At 38.5% G+C, this 23,293-nt stretch overlaps 1 protein-coding gene across 1 annotated transcript in view; it reads left to right on the forward strand.

Annotated features, from left to right (window-relative positions):
* Nucleotides 1–23,293, forward strand: part of MYO10 (myosin X) — a 163,838-nt gene that overhangs the window by 84,660 nt on the left and 55,885 nt on the right. The window contains 15 exon segments of the mRNA XM_083824329.1: nt 6,575–6,709; nt 8,063–8,187; nt 9,259–9,272; nt 9,402–9,486; nt 10,134–10,237; nt 13,012–13,141; nt 14,064–14,182; nt 14,894–15,040; nt 15,216–15,316; nt 15,554–15,620; nt 17,206–17,298; nt 18,028–18,096; nt 18,283–18,365; nt 19,720–19,828; nt 22,944–23,024. Coding sequence (XP_083680455.1) covers nt 6,575–6,709; nt 8,063–8,187; nt 9,259–9,272; nt 9,402–9,486; nt 10,134–10,237; nt 13,012–13,141; nt 14,064–14,182; nt 14,894–15,040; nt 15,216–15,316; nt 15,554–15,620; nt 17,206–17,298; nt 18,028–18,096; nt 18,283–18,365; nt 19,720–19,828; nt 22,944–23,024 — 1,462 coding nt within the window.

Raw genomic sequence — 23,293 nt, forward strand, 5'->3', positions numbered from 1 at the left:
GTAAATAACGACAGCAAAAGAGAAAATCCTTCCTATTTCAGCTGCCTGATCACTTTTACTTTCTTAATCTTATTGTGCCTTAATTTAATGGCATTTTAATAGCCTTCCATTTGATCCACTGCATCACTGGTGCTCAGGATCTCGCTGCTGCTAATGTACATTGAGAGCAGTTGGCATTTCAATAGCTTTTAGCAGTTTTCAGCTCCTCCTTCCTTCTGGCTTCAGAAGAGCAGTGAACAGAGCCAGCTCTTTGCCTGGTGTGGCTCCCTTTCCCCCCAGCCTGCCAGCTCAGCTGCATTGGCTCACACAAGCACAGGGGAAACCAAATCCTCGCTCACCAGATCAGCAGGACCAGCTTGTTGGCAATCGCAGTGTGGCACCTTCAGGTTCCGTACAGGGGCTGATGCATGATGGAGTGAGAATTTGTTTCCCCTCCCTCTCCTTTCTCCCCTTTGCAGTATTTTTGTGCCTGTTTGCTCTCGCCATCCTGCAGCCAACAGCACAAGCAAATGTCTTCAAAGTGTACTCAGACACAAGGTGACATGATACTGGCTGTCTCCTGACCCCTGTGGGAGCCCATGCGACAGCAGGGGGACCAAAGCACTTGTCAGCCATCGGGGCAGAGAGGGGATGAGGCAAAGTGAGAGCAACACCTTTTGCAATAGGCAATTTCTACAGGCTTTTAAAATTGCAGAACAATTTGCAAGGTTTCCTGGTTAAGAAGAGGATTTGGCGCATGTAGTTCAGCACACGAGCTGTTGTTAGAAATGCAGATCAGGTGCAACACAGCTAGGTCTGTTTTTAAGTTTCTGAAAGCTCTCAGGTCTCAGTCTCTGCCTGCTCTTTCCTCTGGGCAGGTCTTGTCTGGTAATGACAAAGACACAGGTGGGCTGTGTGTTTTTTTTTCAATTTTCAACTTTTTTGTTGTTGTTGTTTTTTTTAATTTAATATGTAGTGCTGTACATTAAAAGATGAGTCCAGATGACACTCCAAGTGAAATGCATGAAGATCTTTGTGGAATTAGATAGACTGGAGTTGTTATTTCATGGTGTAATGTCAGCTAATTACTTGTGAACAACCCACATACTTGAGATTTGGGGTCTGAAATAATTTCTGGTGCCTAGCAGGTAGCCATTAGTATCTTTGTTAATTTTATTCTGTACTGGCCCACGTATTTTACCTTTACTTTCAGTTCCTCACAAGCTGCCAAGAGGAAAGCATGTTGTGTCCTAAAAAGGAAGCAAGCAGAGGTCTCTAGTGTTCCAGAGGAGTCTCCAGCAGTCCCTGCTCTGTAAACCTTGGTACAGATAAACCATAATATGGAGAAGTTTTACCCTAGCAGTCCCTTTTAAAATAGCTTACTTTGGCCATGGGTTTAAGCAACGATCTGCGTAAGTTCCATGTTTCAGAGAAGTGCCATAATACAATCTTATACAGGTGTTTCCTATTTCTACAAAATATGAAGGAACGTGCAATTCAGAATAAAAAATAAAAAGTAAAATCTACTTTCCTAAAGCAGTATTATCTGCTGTATCTGTGAAAGACTTGGACCAGTATTTTTTTTTTTAATCACTAACGGTTTTCAAAAGTTCCCATGATTGCATTCTTAGTTTGAGGCATCAGAATTTAAAGTATAGCAGTTTGCTAGTCATCTCCCACATTCTGCTCATGCCTGTATCTTTTACTGGTTTAGATTGAGATGTTGCAACAAGTCACTGTCAGGCTTTCTTGGTTACTGCTGGCATTTGAAAATCTGGTCCAGTGGAGCTCTTCCACGTCTGAAATCAGGCAAATGTTTTTGTCTTGCATTTCATGTAAGAGATGGAATAGAATAGTTCACTTGGAAGGGACCTGCGAAGTTCATCAAGTTCAACTGCCTGACCACTTCAGCGATAACCAAAAGTTAAAGCATGCTATTGAGGGCATGGTACAAAGGAAAACTTTGTTCCAATCAGAAAAACACATTAAGCAGTGACATCCAATTAAGCTGAGTCAATTATTAGAGTAACTTTCACATTCTGATGTGCAGTTTTCACTTGCTCCTCATACAGGAATCAGAAGACTCAACAGCTCCTGTAACAAACAGTCCTGTGAAATAAAGCACTGAATACTTGTGATTCTCTGGACTTACAGTGCCCCCTGCTGGCATCTAGATATAATTCAGTTTTGTTTTGGAGCTGCTTTCTAATGTATGTGGTATTGGCTTCAAAAACCTGTAAAATAATAATAAAAAGCTTCTGGACTGTTGAAATAGTTGGAATATTTTTCTGTATGGGGTAGGATAAGAGGGTTAAGGAAAGAACCTGGATCAACAGCTGTCATCAGTTGTGACTCAAAATGTAATAGAAATCTGAGACCATTTTTACAGTATAACGAGACAGCAAAGGTAAAAAGGAGGAGATATGGAAGAGAGAATATTAAATGGAGTCATCTAAAGATGTTTATTTATCGTTCTGTTACACAAGCTTATTTTAATTCATTATACTGCTGCATACAGAAGACTTTGCAGCCTAAAATGTCAACAAAATGGCATGTTGAAGAAGCTGTGCACAGCCTGGGCACCAGAATATTAATGCAGATGTGAAATGGTATTTTCACTCTCCAGGCTAAAAGATGCTTATATGGTTATTGAACTAAAGTTTTCTTGCAAAAATGTCTACATCAACAAATGTTTAGTTTCATGTTGATCTCAATCTTACATCAAAGTCCAGTTTCATTTAAAACAAAACAGGAAAAAAAGCCTTTCAATTTAAATTTGATGCTACCACAAATGCATTAAAAACTATTAATGTATTCTGATTTTTCAGCTGGCATGGCTGCTATTCACAGAAAGTGAAATGGCATGCCCACCAGTTGAGCTGACTGGCCGGTCAGAAATCTGGGTGCCTCAGCAGGAGCACAAAGGGGGAGTCCCTTGTACTCAAGGAGCAGTCAAGCAGCTTGTCTTGATCAAGAGAAGAAACTCATTTCCCCAGTGGTTAGATGACATGTTCACGAGTTGGGACTAAGTTCAAGCCCCCACTCCCCTTTAATGTAAGAATAGGAAAATATCTTTTGGTTTTATTTTTGTTGCTGCTTTGTTTAAGGTGGTCTAGTCCATACACATGCAAGGAAACACTCTTCTCTCTGATACAATGGTAGTAGTTCTGCTTTAAAGCACTCAGAAGACATGCAGACCAATACAAGGAACAGCAAGAGTCACCCTGAATTATATTCAAGTTGGTGGCACGATTGGGAAATCACAGTCTGACAGCAGTTTGTTCTCTTTGTTATCATCTGATGGCTTGACATTTTTGTTGTTGTTCTTTAGCTTGAAGATCAACATAAAACAAACTGCTCTTTGGGTGAGACCCAGGCTTGTGATGGGAAAACTTTCTTATGAGACTGACACACCACAATTCACTTGTGTGTTTGAAGAACAGTATTTGCTGAGGGGAGCTATTCTGTGTCTATCTGTCTTCGGGGATTTAAAGCCAGAAGACAGAACTGAGAAGTGATTTACAGTTGTGTTGATACAGCCTCGCTTGCATTATGTCCTTCAGAAAGAGAAGTGTCTCATAGTGACCCTTTTTCCATTGCAGCAGTCCAGAGTTCAGACTGCTGTGCCCTTTGTGAGATGCCCAGGGTAGAACAAGTCATGGAGGAAGGTTAAAGATCTCCTAAGTGAGAGCCATGCAGGTTGCTGTCACACAGTATATTCAGAATACTGAATATAGTGATGTGAAACAAGCTGGGCGCTTAAACTCATGGAGTAAAGAGTTGCTCAAAAGGTTGACTGGGTACTAAAAATTCACCCTTCTTTTACTGGCCTTAGCAGCATCTTTGTAGATGTAGGTTTTGTAAGGAGTCTGAAAGACCAATCCAATTTAATCTACTGCCAGTGTATGTACTGAAGAGGTTGAGTAAACAACTTTGAAGTTTAGTGTGCTTGTTCTTTGTTTTCATCTGGTTAATGATGTTTTTATAAAGCATTTTGCAAAGGAATGATATAGAGCCAACTTGATGTGCAGAAAATCATGTCTCAAGCTGAGCAACACCATGTAGGAGTGAGATCTTACTGCCATGCTAGAGGGGTCCAGGAACCATCCACCTAATGTTTGGTAGTGGTTGTAGAACTATATAGAATCAAGTGCTTACTAATAAATGAATAGAGAACAAAATAGAGATTATTGGGTAAATCCATCCTTTGTTCGTATCTTGAGTACTATGTACAAGCCCTTTTCCCTTTGCTTTATATCCAAGAGAATTTTGTGGAACTGGAGGTAGTTCACAGGCCAAAAAATTGTAATCAGAAGTATAGCATGATTGTATGTAGAATTGGCTCATGTAGAAACTCATAGAAGATAAATTCATTGAGGTTACAAAACACACAGAAACTGGGGTCTAGATCTGCAGCCCTCTGAACAGCAAATGACTGGAAGCTGGAAGAACACAGAAAGGAAATACAGACCATGTCTTTCCTGGGCATCTCCATTTGGAGGCCATCAGAGGTATGCAGTGGGCAGGTAGGTCATTGTCCTGACCCAGTTCTGAGCCTGTCACATTCTAAGAAAAAAAATCAAGAAGATATAATTGTGTAGATACTAGCTATGATAGAAATAAGCATGGGAAGTATTTCCCGTCAACTTTGACCATCTCTATTCAAGAATTGTTCTTGATTACTCGGGGGTGGCTCTCAGCTTCCCCAGAACTACAGGTGCTCCTTTGGAGCATAGGATGGAAGATGTGGGCAGAGGAAGGATGTTGTCAGCAGAAGATCAGATATTTTTCATGGCATCCAGATCCTTGATGTTGAGCTATGTACTGCATGTATGCTATCTACCTGGCTTGGAGGGTGAGAATTTAGGCAGGAAGAGGTGTGTGTTGCTGTATTAAGGTTTTTGCATCAGGCAAAGATGATGCTGGCATTTGTGAAGCTCTTTCAAAACCAGAAGTAGCAATGTTTTGCTAGTCCTTTGGTGTACAGGGAGACAGTATTAGATAAATGGAATATTAAATACTTGCTTTGTTGGCCTGAGCATGAGTGGGTGCTGGCCTGCGAAGAGAAAGGGGATGAATACTGAAAAAGCATTAGGGGAAGGTATTTATAATTTGGAGTCCCAGACATCAAGGGTAAAACTAAATTAAAAATACTACAGAATTGGAGATAGTAGAAGTATGATGAATCATACGTTCTGGAACATTTCAGCAAATAGCGTATCTTGTATTAAGTTTTATGAAACGTCTTAAGGATCTGGTGATTGTTTGGGGGAAACACTTAAATCTCAGCTACAAAACTCTGTATCTCATTTTGTATTCTGAATGCCTCTTCCCTGGTGATTTTTGTAATAGTTGGAATTCATTTGCAGGAAAATTACATGCTGCTTCCTCAGGCTGTACCTTTCTTACTTGCTTTGTACTAGAAAGCATCATTATCCTTTGCCATGACCTAAAATCACCAGGGTCAGCACTCAATAATGGCACAACAAACGACTGTCAACTCAATTAAACTTGCTCCACGTGCTCAGTTGTAGTCCATCAAAGCCAGTGACAAAACTCCCACTTGCTACAATGAAAAGGGTAGGATAAGACCAAAATACACCTCCTTTCATTGGGAGTAAACCAAAATTAGGTACAGTTTAATTAGAAATTAGGAAAACTAGGAATTAGGCTATAGCATAGAATATAATGCTATGACTTCACTTGAAAAGTAAGCAAACTGGACAAACTTTAACTGCAGGCTATGTTTCTTAAAGGCTCATAGTATGCTTTTAGTTATAAAGTTACATAATCGAAGGGAAACAATACTGGGGAAACAAGCCAAATTTACACCTTATCTTTTTAGACCATTTGTTTTGCAGAGAAATTGAGTGCATTGCTTTCTGCTGTATCAGCAGGATTGCTTATTAATAGTTGTTTTTTTTTTTTTCAAACGCCAGTGTAGCATTATCAAATAGCTTTGTTCTGTCAGTTAAGAGGAGAGATTTTACATCTCTGAGAGGTGACAATTATTTTGAACTCATAAATATAGTTCATTTGGATAGGTATATAAAAAGTTTAAAGAACATGTAAGTTACTATGAATATCAGTGTTAATTACAGTAGTAACCTGTATGCACTGGTATCTGACATCCTCCTCACGGCAGGACTCCCTCCTTAGCTAGATTGCTGCAGGATAATCCCAAACTTTCCCAGCCTAACTCACGCTGGGGAAACCTTCGTACTCTGGACTTTCTCACTGAGCTTTGCTGTGCCTTTGTGCTAACTTTGTTTTTCAGTTTTCATGAGAACTGTTGGATGGTATGTGTTCAGAGAGCTGCTCTTTGCCTTGTGGGTATTGTGTACATCTTTACGCAATAAATGCCTTAAAATGCCATCTGGAAAGTGGTATAAAGTCTAAGAATAGCTTGAATTTTGTTCTGAATGTCATATTCAGCAAGTTTAAAGGCGTATTCTGTTGCTGTTTGAGAATTGTAACTAATCACACCAGACTTCCTGACCTCCAGGAGTTGAGAGTTTGGAGGGCTGGCCATGTAAAGGACTTCTTCCCTGGTAGCTAGAACCATCAAAACACTTTCCTCCTCTTCTTCTTTCAGTGGTGAAAGTGGTGCTGGTAAGACAGAAAGCACTAAGCTGATCCTCAAGTTCTTGTCTGCAATGAGCCAACATTCGCTGGAACTGTCTTGCAGAGAGAAGACCTCCTGTGTGGAGCAAGCTATACTTGAGAGCAGGTACTCCCTTCATACGTGTGCATGTAGCCCTGGGTGTTGGACAAAGGGTCAGTTAACAGAGGTGAGACAGTCTTAGAAGATGAAAGTACTTCAAACCTGGGTTAATGGAAAAACACAATTTTGGTTTTGTTTGGTACCAGAGGCCCTATTGCTGTTTCACGTAACACCTATTAAGGTGTGGTAAGTTTAACAGAAAATTGGTTGGTTGGAAATTGCTTGATGGTCTCCAGGCACTTCAGACAGCTCTGAAGGACTGGAGAGTATTTTGCTACTTTGAAACCCCCATATATGTGCCTTTTACTGCTCTGAATATTTTACTACTTTTACTGCTCATTAATGAATCAAGTAACCTTGCTTACTTCCTAATGTAGGATTGTGCAAATTATTGCTGGTATTGTCTTGGTCTCATTTTTAGGAAAAGACTGAATCGCTGAGAAAAAGTTTAGAGACGGTCCCTCTACATGTGCAATACAATGCATGCTCACTAGTTTTTATAGGAGTTGTCTGTACTGCTGATGGAGTAGTAATTAATTAAATAACTTATAATTGACTGATCATCTGGATGCTCTCAGAGAGATGTGAGCACAGTGGGATGAAGCAAAAAGATTCATGGTTTTGAGAAGGACTATTTAGTGGTGGCTTTCATTTTTTATTTGTAGCTGAATTCAGATAATCAGTGAGGGAAATGGGTAATGGGAGGAAGAAACTATTGGTTTGTATGGCCTGCAGGTAAGGAAGAACAATATTCAGCACAGTGAGGATAAAGCGTGCAAGTGCTAAAGGGAGAATAAGGAGAACTGATAAGACACATGAGTAAATGCATCAGATAAGGTGGACTCTCTACACAAGAGTAAAAAGCAATCAGTGCTCAAACGAAATAACACATGGGTCTAAGCTATTTAAAAAACAGACAATTTGAGGTGCTATTACCTTTGTTTATTATGCTTAATCTCTTTTTTATCTTTATTCTGCTCTATCTTTGTTTTTTTAATTGCCTTAGGATAAGGACTATTTTCCCTACATCTGTATAGCAATTTGCATGCACTGAGATTTTTTATTTCTATGATTTGAGTACTATAATGAGAATTGCTTGTGTCTTTTGCACAGTTACAGATTAAGCTGCTGAGTAATTTAGGACTATCAGTCGTCTTGTTCTTGAATACTTTCATATCTTGGTAGAAAATTGAGATGTCTGTTGTTAGTAAATTGAAGGTAGTACTGAGGATGTAGATTATGGCTGAGGAAGGTGTCAGAAGTAGGCTTTACCAAGTGCTATCCCATTCACCAGTCCCCTGTGAAACTGTCAGCATTCTGGTCACGCTTTAACACTTCTGTCATTCTGTATTTTCACAGTCCAATTATGGAAGCTTTTGGCAATGCGAAGACTGTTTACAACAACAACTCAAGTCGCTTTGGGAAGTTTATTCAGCTGAACATCTGTCAGAAAGGAAACATTCAGGGAGGAAAAATTATAGATTGTATCCTTGTTTGGTGATTTGTCTTGTGTTTGCAGACAGCCTGTATGTACCTCCTCTGTGGAGGGCTGAGAGTGAAGTTGCATGTACCCTCTTCTGTCCTTTCACCCTATTCTGAAACATGCACAGTTAAATTGACCTGATTTATGTTGGGAAAAAGAAGTAGTAACACCAAATCCTTCATGTGTTTGTGCAAACATTCATTTGTGGTAGGGCACGATGTGTATACTCTCAGAGGACCATAATTTTGTACTGCTGCTGCTTAGAGTGGTTCGCCTGCATGCTCCTAAGTAGTGAGCTAACAGAGCCTTAGTTCTTGGAGATAACTTCAGTTGTCAGCTATTTCCCTCGTTCATTTTATCTGAAGATTAATTTCTCAGTTACTGGAAAAGTACTTGAAGGAGAAGAGCTGCTGAGTTTCTGCAGTGTGAGGGTGGGTGGGTCAAGTCCTTGATTTGTCCTGATGATTTGTCCTTAGATTTGGAAAATTAGACTATGAGTCAGCTCCACCAGAGGTGCGCGGAATGAGGATGAGGAATACAGCCAGGGGATGGGAAGCTGTATAGATGAAAACACAGCTGACTAGACAGGGAGATCACGGACTCTGCTTGCTGTTTCAAAATAGTACCTGGAGTAACCGATGTAGAAATTTTTTACATCTTGCCTCTCTGTTTGGGGGAAATATACTCGTGGCTTCACCTTCTGAAATCCTGCCTAGTATTTTGAACATAAGTTGCTTTTGCAGTGGAACAAATTTCATCCTTAAGGCTGCTCCCAAGCTTTAGATAAAAGACAAATTAAAGGAAAGTAGATGCTGTTTAAAATGCAGGAAAAGACAAGTCCAGTTTTGGTGGGATGAAAGGAGAAGGTTTGGGAACACATCCGTATTGTAACTGTTGTAATATTACCATTGTTGCTACTTTATTAATCTTATTATGGTAAAAAGCACGTAGTAAGAAAAGACCATGATACTCTTCCTACTGTCTCAAATGAAAGAATTAAAATTAAAAATAGCCTGTGTGTTAATTGCTTTTTGTTTTATTCCTTGACTGGAGTTTTTGTTCTTTGCTATAGATTTATTGGAAAAAGTAAGTTGTCATTTGTTCATGCTCAGTTAATTTAGTTTGATTTAATATTTTCTTTGTATCTGAAGATTTAAAAAAAAAGTTCTTCTTGAAAATGGCTGTTTAAATAAAAACTATTTTTTACTTTGACAGAACCGTGTAGTAAGACAAAACCCTGGGGAAAGAAATTATCATATATTCTATGCTCTGCTGGCAGGGGTAGAAGAGAGAGAGAAAGGTGAGTGGCAAAGCTCAAGTCACACAACTGTAGTGGCTTTCTGTTAGCAGTCAGCCACAGTGACAGCAGCAGAGAATATAACTGCAGAAACTCAATAAGCCAAGCAGCAAAATGGATTATTTATTCAGCTGGAATTCACTGGGCATGAATTTGAGCTCTACCTGATAAAGTAACCTGCTTAGTTGAAGAATGTCACCAAGCTGTGGGTCATTTTTCTCTCAGCTTCTTCTGTGGCCCTGGGAAAATTACTCAGGGACATACATGCTTCACCATGTTCAAGTTGCATATTTTTGCTGGTACTAAATAACTCCACAGCAACAAAGAGAAGAATTCTGGTTCCTCTAATCCTCTCTCATAAAGAATAAATCTACTGAACAAAAGAAATGACATTTGTATATGTGCAAATTTGCCTAAAGCTGTCTCAGTGTCTGCCTTTGGGCCTGCTGTCTTTGCATGCTAAAAAATAGAATTATCTCCATTGTACAGCTAAACAAAGCAAAATAAAACACCACGTTTAATTTTAATATAAAATGTTATTCGCTACATTGTGATAATTTCTGAGAAGAAGATGAATTGTGAACTGTGTAGCTCTGACATATTAATCTGTGGATTTTTTTTTCATTCCTCCTATTCTCACCCTTCATCAGATGCTTTTTACTTATCTGTACCGGAGAACTACCACTACCTGAATCAGTCTGGATGCATAGCGGATAAGACAATCAGTGACAAGGATTCTTTCAAAGAAGTCATTGTGAGTTGTTTCACTAATTCTTTATGCTTTAAAAACACCAGAGGAGTGGATGCCTGGGGCCTATTGATAGAGCAGGGGACAAAGCCTTCCTGTACTTACCTGTGTTTCTCTCTGACATTCTGGCTCTGTGTGGAGCTCTCCCATAGAGACACTAAGCTGACAGGGACTTAGATTTTCTCATAACACGCCACTGTTATTGCGAGCATGTGTCATGTCACACCTCCAGTGCTTGATTTTTTATTTTTTTATTGTTTCACAATGGGTTATAATTAAGTGAAATGATTAAATTTTGGAATGAAAAGAGTATCAGATGAGAAGATAGTAAAGCATTTACATGCCTTTGCACTTCCCAACATGCCCAGCTGTAGGGATATTTACAGGAGTTTAGGGAACCTACCCATTTTTATTTGTAAGAAAACTATCCATATTCCCCGCTGGAGAAGCATGTTGTGAAGTAAACATAAACTGTAGTCCCTTTGTCAGCGTAGCCTGTATCTGAAATAAAACAAAGCATCATAAACACAGGTGTGCACAGAAAGCACGTTCTGTTGTCCTGCCTTTAAACCTGACTCATTCCAAACATCCTCCAACAATAGGGTTGCCCTTTGTTCTTCATCATAAAAAAAAAAATCACAAAATAAAGTAGTATATTTGCTTTCCCTCCTTTGCCTTCCCCCAGTATAAATAGAACCACTATATCCATAGTAAAATGGCCAGTTATGTTTATAAAAAGGCTTATTTTATGTCTCTTATTTATGTAAGATTGTTCGCATAAAAATGTCAGAACATAAAGCAACTGGAAGTAGCCTGCCTCTTGTGGAGAGAAGGATTTGTTTTAGCAGATTGTTTTACATTGCAGGCATGCCTGTTTCCGCTGTCTTTTCATTCTAAAACTTTATATGGATCATGTAGTGCCTGCTGGACCAAGGCTGCAGTGCAGTGTGTGGGGAGTGAAGCACGTGGGCTTCTATGATTCTTTCAACTGCAGTTGGAAAATCCAGTTGTATGCAGTAAAATACAGAGTAGAGATGAGTAAAATGTAAACAGATTAAAAAACAAGTCCTGATGGAGATTTTCTCTGAACAGCTTTATACCTATGTCAGCAATTAGCTATAGCAATTAAAGTATACTGACTGTTAGGATAATTCCTAATTGCTTACCAACTTGCTTACCAACTAAGGTTATGCACAGTAGATTTTAAAAATCAATAGAAATAAACACTTTTATGCCCTTCACCAAATTATATTTGCTTAGCTATTTTAATCTCTTTGCCAAATTGAAAAATAAATGTGTATTTGATGCAGCAGTTACTATTAATGTAAAACTTCCCAATCTGGTGGGAAGGCTGTTGGAAAAGTTGGTAATTTACCTAAATTATAGTCATATAGCTTAAGTAGATTAGCATGACATTTAATTTGTGCTAATCATCCAGGGGGTAGGCAGAGTATGAAATCAAGTTGGCAGGTGAAGTTTGTGTGCTGTCCAAAATGTGGACACACTGCATGCGCACGGTGAGGCTGCCCAGCCGCTTACGTGGAGCGGGAGACCGGCAGAAACCCTGTAGTATGCATTCACCAGTCTTTTCCTATTATATTCATCCCCTTTCTGTATGTTGATTGCAGTTTAAGTTCCAGAAATGTTACTTAGGTGAAACTTTTTTTATGCCCTCCCCCCTACTTTCTTTATTGATGCTTTCCTGGAAGCAAGGTGATTCTCAAATGCCTGCACTTCAGACATTCTTTCCTTTGTATCTGTCTTTGTGTAGGAGACAGTGAGGAGGACTCGCAAAGTGAGCATGGAAATGAATTCATAGTGTTGCTGCCTTTTTTTAGAGCTCTGTCGTGAAAGGTCTTCTAAACAAAATACACCTTCAGCCTCTGCACTTTTATTTGCAGGATGGGTCTGAAGTTTTCCATTTGTAACTTACGATTTATGAAAGTTGGAGTGCGTCGTGTCTACTTGCAGTGACCATAACATGATGCACCTTAACTGCAAGGGAATAAAGCTATGATCTAATCTCAGACAGGAGCATACTAGACCCAAGTTTTGGTAATTTCCAAAGGTATACACTCACCCCTTCTATGTCAGAGAACAGTGGATATTTCTCTCAATCAATAGTGATTTGCTGTTCTTGTTGTTACATAGTTGAGCCTTGATCATTGCCATATTGTTAATTCATAAATTCAATGCATTTTATATAGGTCTGCTTTTCTTTCTCAGTTTTACTGTAACATTTCAGACCATACTGGTAAGATCTGTATTTGGGCTTCATGGCTGGCCCAGAATATGCTGTAGAAGACCTCCTCCGAGATCTCCATGGCTGAGAAAACAAACAAACAAATCCTACACATTGCAGTGTTGCAGTGTTTCCTTCCACATGCCTTGTTAACTACAAGGCTAATTGGCAAAATTTGGTAAAAACACGGTAGAGGTTATTATTTATTAATGAAAATCACTGAAATTGTCTAATACACAACTCAGTGGGGCATTTCAGTGTTTATATAATTTTAGTAAAGAATTTGAAAGCAAGTAACAGTGTCCTTATAGCATCAAAAAGATTTCTTAAAACCAGGCTGATACCTGCATGTTCCAAGTTGTCCTCAGAATGTCTTGAAATGCATTCAATTTGTGTTGAAGCCAAAGGAATTAATTCCTGCTAGTCTTCTGTCAGTACTGACTTGCCTTGCAAGGGCTTGACAACATGGTGGGTTTGTGCTTGTCCCCATTTTTGAGTCAGTGAGTGTTTTATTTAAGAAGCCCACATGTCATTCCAGACTGCAATGGAAGTGATGCAGTTCAGCAAGGAGGAAGTGCAAGAAGTTATGAGGCTGTTGGCTGGCATTTTGCATCTGGGAAATGTTGAGTTCATCACTGCTGGAGGGGCACAGGTGTCCTTTAAAACAGGTGAGAAGTCTGTGCTTCCCTGTAGCATGTAAATGTCTCTTGTAATCTTATATTCATTGCTAATAGATCCAACCATAGCAAAGACAAACACTGAAAAGGTATTTTTGCTTTTTAGCATTTGTAAATGTTGATTAAAGTTTTATTTTTTGCTTTTCAACAGATGAAGCAGATTAATCTTTGTTGCTGGATGCTAGAGCTTAATTAGGAAAGACCTTGAGCATGTATTTATTCCATTAATAGTAGTGAAATTCCATTTTATTTTAATTCTTTGTTTGAAATAATCTCAAGTTGATCAAACTTAAGTGAAAAAGTATGTTTCTTAACTGATACCTCCACTGAAGCTGTATTTTATTTAGAGCTTTCTATACTGCAATTACAAACATGAAAGCATGTGCTGGTATGTGTAAAGACTAGGCTTGTGAATGTTTTAAATATTTGTTTGTATATGGCAATAAAAAATAGCATTATGTCCTGTTTTATATACTGCATTACAGCAAATTAAAATATGCATGTAAGAAAAAAATCACTGGTTTTCATTATCCTCATTATCCCAAAGGAAGCTTAAACGCATTCATCTGGATGGTGATTTACTTTTTGTATCTGCAAAAATATGCTGGAGTAAGCAGCAGATTTTTCGAATCCTTGATATGTACCATTAAGAGGAAAAAAATATGTGACTTAATTGTGATGAATCTCCACTGCTAAATTCCTTCAATTGTGCATATCTATGATACTGTGCTTTTTTGTTAGCAACAGAAAAAACTCTAGAAATTCTAGCTGTCTTTTGAGCTCTAATTCCCATCATACATACTTAGAAGCTTAGATGATTAGAAGCATCTTAAATGCTGATTGTCATAATAATATCCACAAATGAGTTCCACAACCTTGTATATTCAAGGACGTATTTGTCTCCTTTTGCCAGCTCTGGGTAGATCTGCTGAACTACTGGGGTTAGACTCCACACAGCTAACTGAAGCATTGACACAGAGGTCAATGATACTCAGGGGAGAAGAAATCCTAACACCTCTTAGTATACAACAGGTAAAGCCATCCATCTTTTCACGTATTTCCCTGGTCTGGTCAATATATGGCTCAGTCTTCAAGTCCAGTTAAATCTTTGGCTGCTCATGCATCAAAGTTGCTATCAAAAATACTGTGTAGTTTTTTGGGGAAAAATATAATTGGACTTCTAGGAATCTCTGTAGATCCCATTCAGTCATTCTGGCCAGGGCTGGTAGCTTGGCTCGTGTAATTATTAAGTCTGGTTGCTTAACATTTTTTCCAATTTATAATCATGCAGGCTGACAATTTTCCTTGTTTGACATTTGTGTTACGTAGGCACTTTTGAAAACGTTCATTAAAAACAATTAGGTTGTTTACAAGAAGGGGATTAGAAAAAGGTATACATCAAAATATGCTTACTAGTGGAAGGGGGAATATTACATTGTTATCTCCTACTCTTCTATTTTCTTCATCCCCGGTTTAAGTCTGTAATTTTCTAATCTTTGAATGCTTTAGTTTTAAAATCTAATTTTAAAGAGCCACATAGGTATACTGCTGTTATAACTTACACTGTTAAAGCTTAATTTGGGACTCTTGGTAACTATTCAGACAATTGCTATAAAGGTACATAAGAATACAAAGCTGCTGGCATTATACTGTGCCTTAGGCTGTGTGGAGGATAATGACTGTCAAGGTCTGGTAAGTTCTCAGTTACACTGGTTGGTATGTTGTGTGTTATTTTTGTTGCAGGCAATCGATAGCAGAGATTCTATGGCTATGGCACTTTATTCTCAATGTTTTGCTTGGGTCATTAAGAAAATCAACAGCAGAATCAAAAGCAAAGAGGACTTCAAGTCCATTGGAATTTTGGACATATTTGGATTCGAAAACTTTGAGGTAGATTTCAAAAATTTGTTCAGATGAATTGTCTGATATTGATGCTTCATTGTTCTACATAGCTTTGTCATCTTCACTGGAACTTACTAAATTTGTTATAACTTTAATCAGTTCATTACTTGCAAAGTAAAATGCTTTGAATGGATACATTTTTGAAAATGTCTTCTCTTTTTAGGTAAACCGTTTTGAACAGTTCAATATTAACTATGCAAATGAAAAGCTCCAGGAGTATTTCAATAAGCACATCTTTTCCTTGGAGCAACTGGAATACAGCAGGTAAGGGTTACAGGTGAAATTTGAAAGAATTTTGAAAATATAAATATTCACTCAAAATTTGCATTACCAGCTACTTTAGCTTCCTTTGAAAGTATCTTACTCTGTGACTATGTATTTTTTAAAAGCAAGCTGATTTCACAGTAATTTGCAAGACAAACACATCAGCTCCTCCCATTTGTATATTTAAAATCTTTTCTTTGTAGTTGTCAATAAAAAGTCTCTCCTTATTTTCCTTAGGGAAGGACTAGTTTGGGAGGATATTGACTGGACAGACAACGGAGAGTGCTTGGACCTTATTGAAAAGGTAATAAAGTATTTGGTATCAGTACCGATTTCTAGATCTTTTTCTCAGGTAAAATGTTTTTAAAACACTGCTGACATAAAAGAGTAGATGATAGCAGCTCTTGCATGTTTAAGTAGTGATCTTTTAATGTGATCATTTTCATGCATGGACATATTCTAGATTATATTGTAAGCTCGGTATACATATCTTTCCTTGTAACTTTTAACAGTGTATGGTTATGTACAAAAGGAATATCTGGAAATGATTTAAAAGAGTAGAGAGTCTGTCTTTAGTCATGAAGCTTGCCTTCCTGTTTTTCTTCCTATTAATGACACTAATATTCATTGCTATAGTGAAAATAATAATAATAATAAATTTAACACTACAAAGTCCACATTTAAAGTATAAAATGCAAGATAATTTTTACTTTGAAGATTTTGCAAGGCAAAAGAGAAGGCTGACAAGGTGGCAGGAGGGGACAGGACAGGACAAAAAGAATGACCATGTCTTTCTCCCATAATTGCTTTTTCTGGATTATGGGTAAACTTCATTTGTTGCCTGACAGTTTTTGCTTCATCCATAATTTGATGTGTGTTCTGATTTGTACTAAAGAGACATGTAAAAGATCACGAAGTTTCTCCGTAATTATTGACAGGAATATTAGCAGTGAGGGGCAGGTGAGACCCAAGTTCACTGCTTAGAAATGGCTGGATGCTCTCTGGCTGGATGAAAAAACCTAAGTTACAAACAGTTTCATGTGTTCACTTCTGCCAGCAGTACAAGAGGGCTGAATAAATTTATCTTTGCATGGCTTTTTGAGTTTAGGTAATCACAGAAACTCCATGGTGGTAGGCAGAGGATGCAAGTGTCAGGATGTGACTGCCATCAGGACAGTGGAGTTTGGCAGAGACTCCTCTAGGCTAAGAGGAAGTGAATTATTAAAATGTGCACCTGGAGAACTGTGTTTTTCTGAGAGACTGTATCAACCTGAAGTTTGCTGGACACATTAATTAACTGCAGGGTAGCTTACTTTGTTTACCACCTATTCTAGTACAAGAAGTAGGGAACATCAAAGGAAATTATGAAGAGGCATATGCAAAACAAAGGGAGGTTCTTTTTTATGCCATGCATAGTTAAATGGTACATCTCTCGTTGTGCCCCTGGGCACTGTGTATGCTAGAAGTCCTCGTTGGTTCATCAAGTAAGTAAATAAATTCACGGAAGAAAAGTTGTTGAAAGGTTCAGGCTTGGGGAGCTCCTGAGTTGCTGATCATTGGAGACTTTTAAGGCAGGCTGGAGTTGTATTCTGAGGCAAAATCACTGTATGCACCTAAGAACTCCCTACATGAAGAAGATTGTGGCTTCTTTCAGTAGCTTTTATTTCTTTGTTTTGCCTGCATATTGTATGCTGTATGTTTCAAAAGGAGTATATCCTGGAAAACAGGATTGCAATCTTCTAGGAGAGTGGGTTTTTAGTCACGTACTTATGGCTTTGCATTTCTCTGCAAACAATACCTTCAAGAACGTTGTGATTTTTCCAAACTAGGGACAAGATTGGTGTCCATCTGTGCACTAACTCATCTTCTGCCTGTTTTCACTGTTATAGAAACTTGGCCTTCTGGCGCTCATCAATGAAGAGAGCCATTTTCCTCAAGCTACTGACTCCACCTTACTGGAGAAGCTGAACACCCAGCACGCTGTATGTGATGTCTTGCTGATGTATTCTGGGCAAATTATGGAGGGTCTTTTTTCTTCTGTAGGAATTCATGGTTCAAATACACGACATATAGTTGCAGAGGATGTTGTGGATATGATCCAACTTGCTTTCAGAACTTAGAGTCAGTTACCACGGAAAACACATCCTTGTTATTGTCTAGGTCGAGTTACATATTGGTGAACAGGTCAAATTCAGCTCTTAGAGCTTTGACAACCCACAGTAACTCAGATTACTTAGATTTTCAATTTCCCTTGATTTAATGAAGTATTCACCTTGATGTCATTTTCCAAAGTGTTGCTGTTCCCTCTGTACAGAATAGCAGCATTACCTTTATTTGTAATCCTAGAAATATTTTCAAGAATTTTGGTGATACAAGCATATATCTACCGATCTTCGTAACTGCCAATTTAAGCCAGAGCCGTCCTTTCCGAGATGCCTTGAATAGAAGGGTTTGCCAGATGGTTTCAGCTTTAGTATAATGTCTTTGTAGATACTATCAATCTGTTATTATTGCATTTGAAGCAGTCCAGACTAACAAATCCTATTACCGTTATAAGTTGGTTGGTTGCTTTTGGAGTACTAATCTTCTGGGGAGTTTGCAGGAAGACAATGGTTTGTTTAAGTCTGGGTTGAGAGGATAATGTGACCCTTTGTATTATTCTACTCCATGGCCCCTCAGATATTTTTCTCTTTTCTTTTTCCTTCAATTAGAACAATCCTTTTTATGTAAAACCACGAGTTGCTGTTCACAATTTTGGAGTGAAGCACTATGCTGGGGAGGTAATTTTCTTTTCTTTTCTTTGCTGAAATTATTCCAAACAGAATTTTCATTAGCTTAATTTTACCCTGAGGCTGCTCAAAAGTAACTAAAGCACTCTGGTCCCTCAGTGCTTTTTACAATTCCACCATTGTGAGAGGTGTTCAACTGCTGGGCTTGTTGTTTGAATCAGCTCTGTTTCCTGCTAGGTCCAGTATGATGTACAGGGGATCTTGGAGAAGAACAGAGATACTTTCAGAGATGATCTCCTGAACTTGCTACGTGAAAGCAGGTACATTTCCATGATTTTTGTTTAGGACATCATGGTAAGAGGTGTCATACCACCTAATTCTGCCAGGGTTTGAGTGTGTTAAATGTTGCATAGCATCAGACCTTGACAGAGTTGAAATGAGCAGAGAAGAAATATCAGAGGTGCCTGTAAGCAGATCCGAATGTAATCGGTTCTCACCGAGTCAGATTTCCCCCTCTCATTGCCATTCACTCCAGGAGGTTGCTAGACAGCTCACTTGCTACCTTGTGAGTAAGGAAACTGAAGGCTGGTGATGGTTTCCCACTATTACAGGGTGCCACGCAGGCAGCATGCATGCATGGTGTTTCATTTCACATACAGCTCTATTTGCTTGTATTTCTGGCATTCCCTAATTTGGTTGAAAGCTTAGTGTTCAGGACCTACCACAGTGCAAATTAATAGTAAAGGCTTAAAGGGAAGAGTTTCTATAGTCTGCTCTTGGATGTCTTGCATGTCTCTGTACTTGCATGCCTCCTGTCATTCTGTTGTGTAAGGTCTCACAATCCTTACAGTACCTTGTAAGCTGGAGCAGGACCACATGCCTTTCTGTAAGCATATGACTGAGACTCAGGATGCACGGGGGCTAACAGGAGAGGAGGATGCTGAGCCCAGGTTGTCTCTGTTCTTGGCTGCTGCCCTAGCCCATCCAGTCATCCTGCCTTGCTGTGGGAGTTGTTTGCTTGTAAATCCCTTAAGCTGTTCTGTGCAGGTGAAACTATTAATAAGTATTTCTCTCTGTATGTTGCTTGTTCTATTTTCATGATATATCTGACATGGCATCTGTTAATTGACGTATGTAGGTTTAAGTAGTAAGTTAAAGCTGCAGGACCTAGTTTTGGAGTAACTCCATTTAACTCCTGGGGTAACTCCATTTAAGTTAACAGATCAATAGAAGTGATAGGAGAAGGATACCAAAGTGATAGTGTGAAAAACAGCATATACAGCAAGCATCTGAAAGTAAGGCTCACATGGGTAGCTGTTTTGTGTTGTGGTACAAAACAAAACAGAAATTTCATTTGTTCAGGTACAGTTCCCATTATAGTCACCTGGAGTTTTGGTTGAGTGAGTGGAGTAAAATGGAGTAAAGATTCTTCACACTTCATTTCCATGATGGCGTGTTAGGAAGGGAGAGGAAAAAACCTCTTTGTTTTTGTTTTTGCTCCCCTGAGTAAATTCTGCAAAGACAAAGTCCATAGTTTAAGTTATGGAGAAAATTCTTAAGTGTTTTTTTTGCATGGAGGATTCGCTTTCTGAGGGACAGAGTTTACTCTACATTCTGTAGTGGTACAGTGTGCTCTGTATACTTTAAAGATTTTCTTTCTCCTTTCTGTTTCAGTCTTGATTTCATCTATGATCTATTTGAACATGTTTCAAGTCGCAACAATCAAGACACTCTTAAATGTGGAAGCAAGCACCGAAAACCCACTGTCAGTCTACAGTTCAAGGTCAGTTATTGTGTCATCTCTGCTCTGTAGCTAATCAGTGAAAGATAAACCCTGTTCAGTAAAGAAAATCGTGGATCAAAACAGGTGGAAAATTAAGCATCAAAACAATACTGGCTCTTCTATGAAACTGCACTTACTAATCAACTGATTGGGAATACTAGTTAGTTTCAAGCAGAAGCCAAAGTTCACATCACACCATCCACACAAAACTGTTGCTTTTCACTTGTTTACTTGTCCTTATTTTAAAGCTCCACTATGAAGTTGGTCTCTGGTTTCGTTTTTTCTTTCTAATTCAAAGCCAACCACACAAATGCACAAAGCCGTACAGCAGTGCCTGTATGCTATGAAAAATAAGTACTGAGTAAATATCTCACTAAGATGTTGCATTGCTTTGTAACTTAACTTCAAAAGCATTTATATTAAACAGCTTTTTATGGGGCTTTATAGGCCTGCCATCAAAAGTGGCACCAAATTGAAATCTAGCATAAAGTCAATCTGCAAATTATTTAAAAGAGAAAGACTGGCACAAAACCCTTTCTAAATTGCAGGAGTACAAGTCTGGATTAGTTGTCTTTCATTTTGCTTAAATTAATATACATTTGTACTCTTCATTCACTTTTTTTTTTAAAGGGAGCAGGCTTAACCCCCTTGAGGGCAGATTTTATCCTAATAGACTATTGCTGACTGTTGGACAAAACAGGAAGGAATGTATGCTGGGGCACACACAGTGTATTTTATTGAAAAACACTGATGTTATATTCCGTGGACAGCCTGCTCTGTGCTATCATTGCTTGTTTCACAAAATACTTGTGGTGGGGTGAAATTATTTGCTAGCTCTTGGGGATAAGGCAAGGTACTGTTTCCACCTAATTATATCTGTGTAAAGTAGATCTTAAGATGTTAACATACAGAAATTTAGTATATTTTTTCATCCACTTTGCAAGGTAGAACATAATGTAGAGTTCCTTCTCTTCTTCATCAGGGCCCATAGGCAGCATAAAACATGATAAAATATGAAAGCAAAACGTGGTTGCCTCTTAGCTAAAGCTGCAGTAACTGACCATTAACTAGTCAGAGTGCTTTACAAGAGGTTGACTTTCAAGTCATGCTATCCCCAATGAATTTGTTTGGGTATTTTTCCATGTTTTAAAGCTGTCCAAAGTTCTTAGGATAGGCTGGTTAACTTTTATTCATTTAATTCAGAGTGCTGACTATTGTGGGCCAGGGGGTGCATGTCAAATAGCTGAGGTTGGATATTATCTGTGTGAGTTTATTGCTTAAAGCAAGGATAACTTCATTTTGGCTCATCATCTGACATTGACTTAAAAGTGTGCAGAGCTTTGTAAAATCTGGATGCCTGTACCAAAGATGAGTGTGAAAACAGATCAAATCGTCTTTGTTTAGACTGACCAACTTTCCAGTCTGTGCTGGTGTTGTAGCTGGTGTTGCTAGAAGTCTGAGAATTGGCTTAGAGGTCCATAGATACGTAATGCTCACACAGGTTTATGCAAATGAAGCCATTACTTCTAAAGCGTAAATATTTGTCTTTACACAAAAATATTTGTCTTTGTATTTTCTTGCTGTTTAATATTTGCTGCCTCTGACTCCTAGTCTGGAAGCTAGCAAAGGCAAATAACCCACAGAACTATCATTTACGTTCCCAGTCACTTCACCATTTGCTCCCTTTGCTCTGTAGCAACTCCTGTGCACGTCCACAGCTCTGCCTGTTGCCTTTATCGCTTCCTGTTTAATCACCAAGAAAGCCCTTCGTTTGCAGATTAAAGCAAGAATTTGTTGCAACAGACTGCCCTTGGCAGTTTCACTCAAAAACATATGGTAGGGCACGCAGTGTTGCTCCTTTAGAAAGTGAATTTTCTCTCTACTTGGCAGCTTGCTCTGTATCCTCTTTGCTGCCTGGCACACAGTGCCACCTTTGAGGAGTGAAACGTTATCGTTGCTAGTTTTCAGTGCTGTTCAGAGTGTGGGCTATGTTCCTGTTCAGTCGTTTGTATCTCTGCAAAGTAAATGTAAGATTTCAGTTTAAAACAGAGTATCATACTTAATGATACGGAATGGGGCAAGTTGGAATGATGGCTCGGGAGGGAAAGGGGTGGATGTATAATTAAAATAATAATCATAAAAAGACTGAGGGTTTTTTGTGATTTTTATCTCCAGTTAGAGGTTTAGATAACTGATAGTCTAATGTGTATTGGGTCATACAGAGTTCCAAATCTCAGAGGGAGAGAAAAAAAAATATTTTTTTCTCTATTTTTCTTTTAATGTACCTTATAGCATATCTTTTTATTGTTAAATACAATAAATAACTGGTGGCAGTTAGCTATCAAATGAAATAACTGTGCAACTGTCTGCTTAAGTGTTGTCTTTCAGTAAGATATATTTTCTTTACCACTATGTAGTTTACTCAGTTTTCGTCAGCTAGGGGGATTTGTTTGAAAACCTGTTACTGACAAAACAATAGCTACTATATTCTAAAGTACTTCTTTTTTTTCAGAACTGTTTTACGTTTTTTCTGCCTTCATGTTAATTTATATTTACTACTACAGTGTTCTTTTATAGCAAGAAAAGGAGACACCATGTAGGAGAGGGGAACTCTGCACAAAATGCTGTTGATTGCTGGGAAATTGGGAAGTGAGTGGGTATGGTGTGATTCAAATAAAAAGAGGAAATCTAGTTTTTGCAGTTATTTTAGTTTCACCTTAGACCCCCATTTTGCTTTGTGGCTTGCTTGAGTATAACAGTTTGCAAATATGGATCCTAAGTCTTAAACACTCATTCAAAGATACTTGAAACAGCAATTTTCCTATTTGTTGTTTCCATATGAACAGTTTCCTTCATTATCAATGTGTACATCTTGTTCGCTGTAGAACAATGATGAAAGTTTTGATCAGAGGGGCTGGTGGAAGAAACAAGCATGCGTTTATTCTGTATGCTCACAGTATGACTTTACATAATGTTGTAATTTCTGGTGTGAACCACTAGGTGTTGCAGTAGATACTTTCTGCAGTGCTAAGCTGTAAGAGCTTTTTCTGGGGGTATTTTGCTTGTACAAAAAGTCCACTTGTGAAGTGCTGTCTTCTTTCTACCTGTATTTTAGGAATCACTTCATTCTTTAATGGCAACACTGAGTTCTTCAAATCCTTTTTTCGTTCGATGCATCAAACCCAATGTGCAGAAGGTAAGATTTAAAATTGCTTCTGTCTTTTCTGTGTATACCAGGCTTAATCTTTCACTGCTTGGTTGGTTGTTTACAGATGTGTGATGTAGACAGTGGCATTCTTCGCCAGCTTTGTAAAAGAATCTGCAAAGTAAAGGTACTGGGAAAGGTTTCTGATTGTTTTTTTTTTCAGGCAGGCTTTGTCTCTGGGCACCTTTTCAATAGCCATTGCTCAAAACTCTCTGTGTGGCTCTAAGGATGGTTATAAAGGGAAGAGTTGTCAAATGTGC

The sequence above is a fragment of the Anser anser genome (genome assembly GCF_964211835.1).
Source record: "Anser anser genome assembly, chromosome: 2".
Taxonomy (NCBI): domain Eukaryota; kingdom Metazoa; phylum Chordata; class Aves; order Anseriformes; family Anatidae; genus Anser; species Anser anser.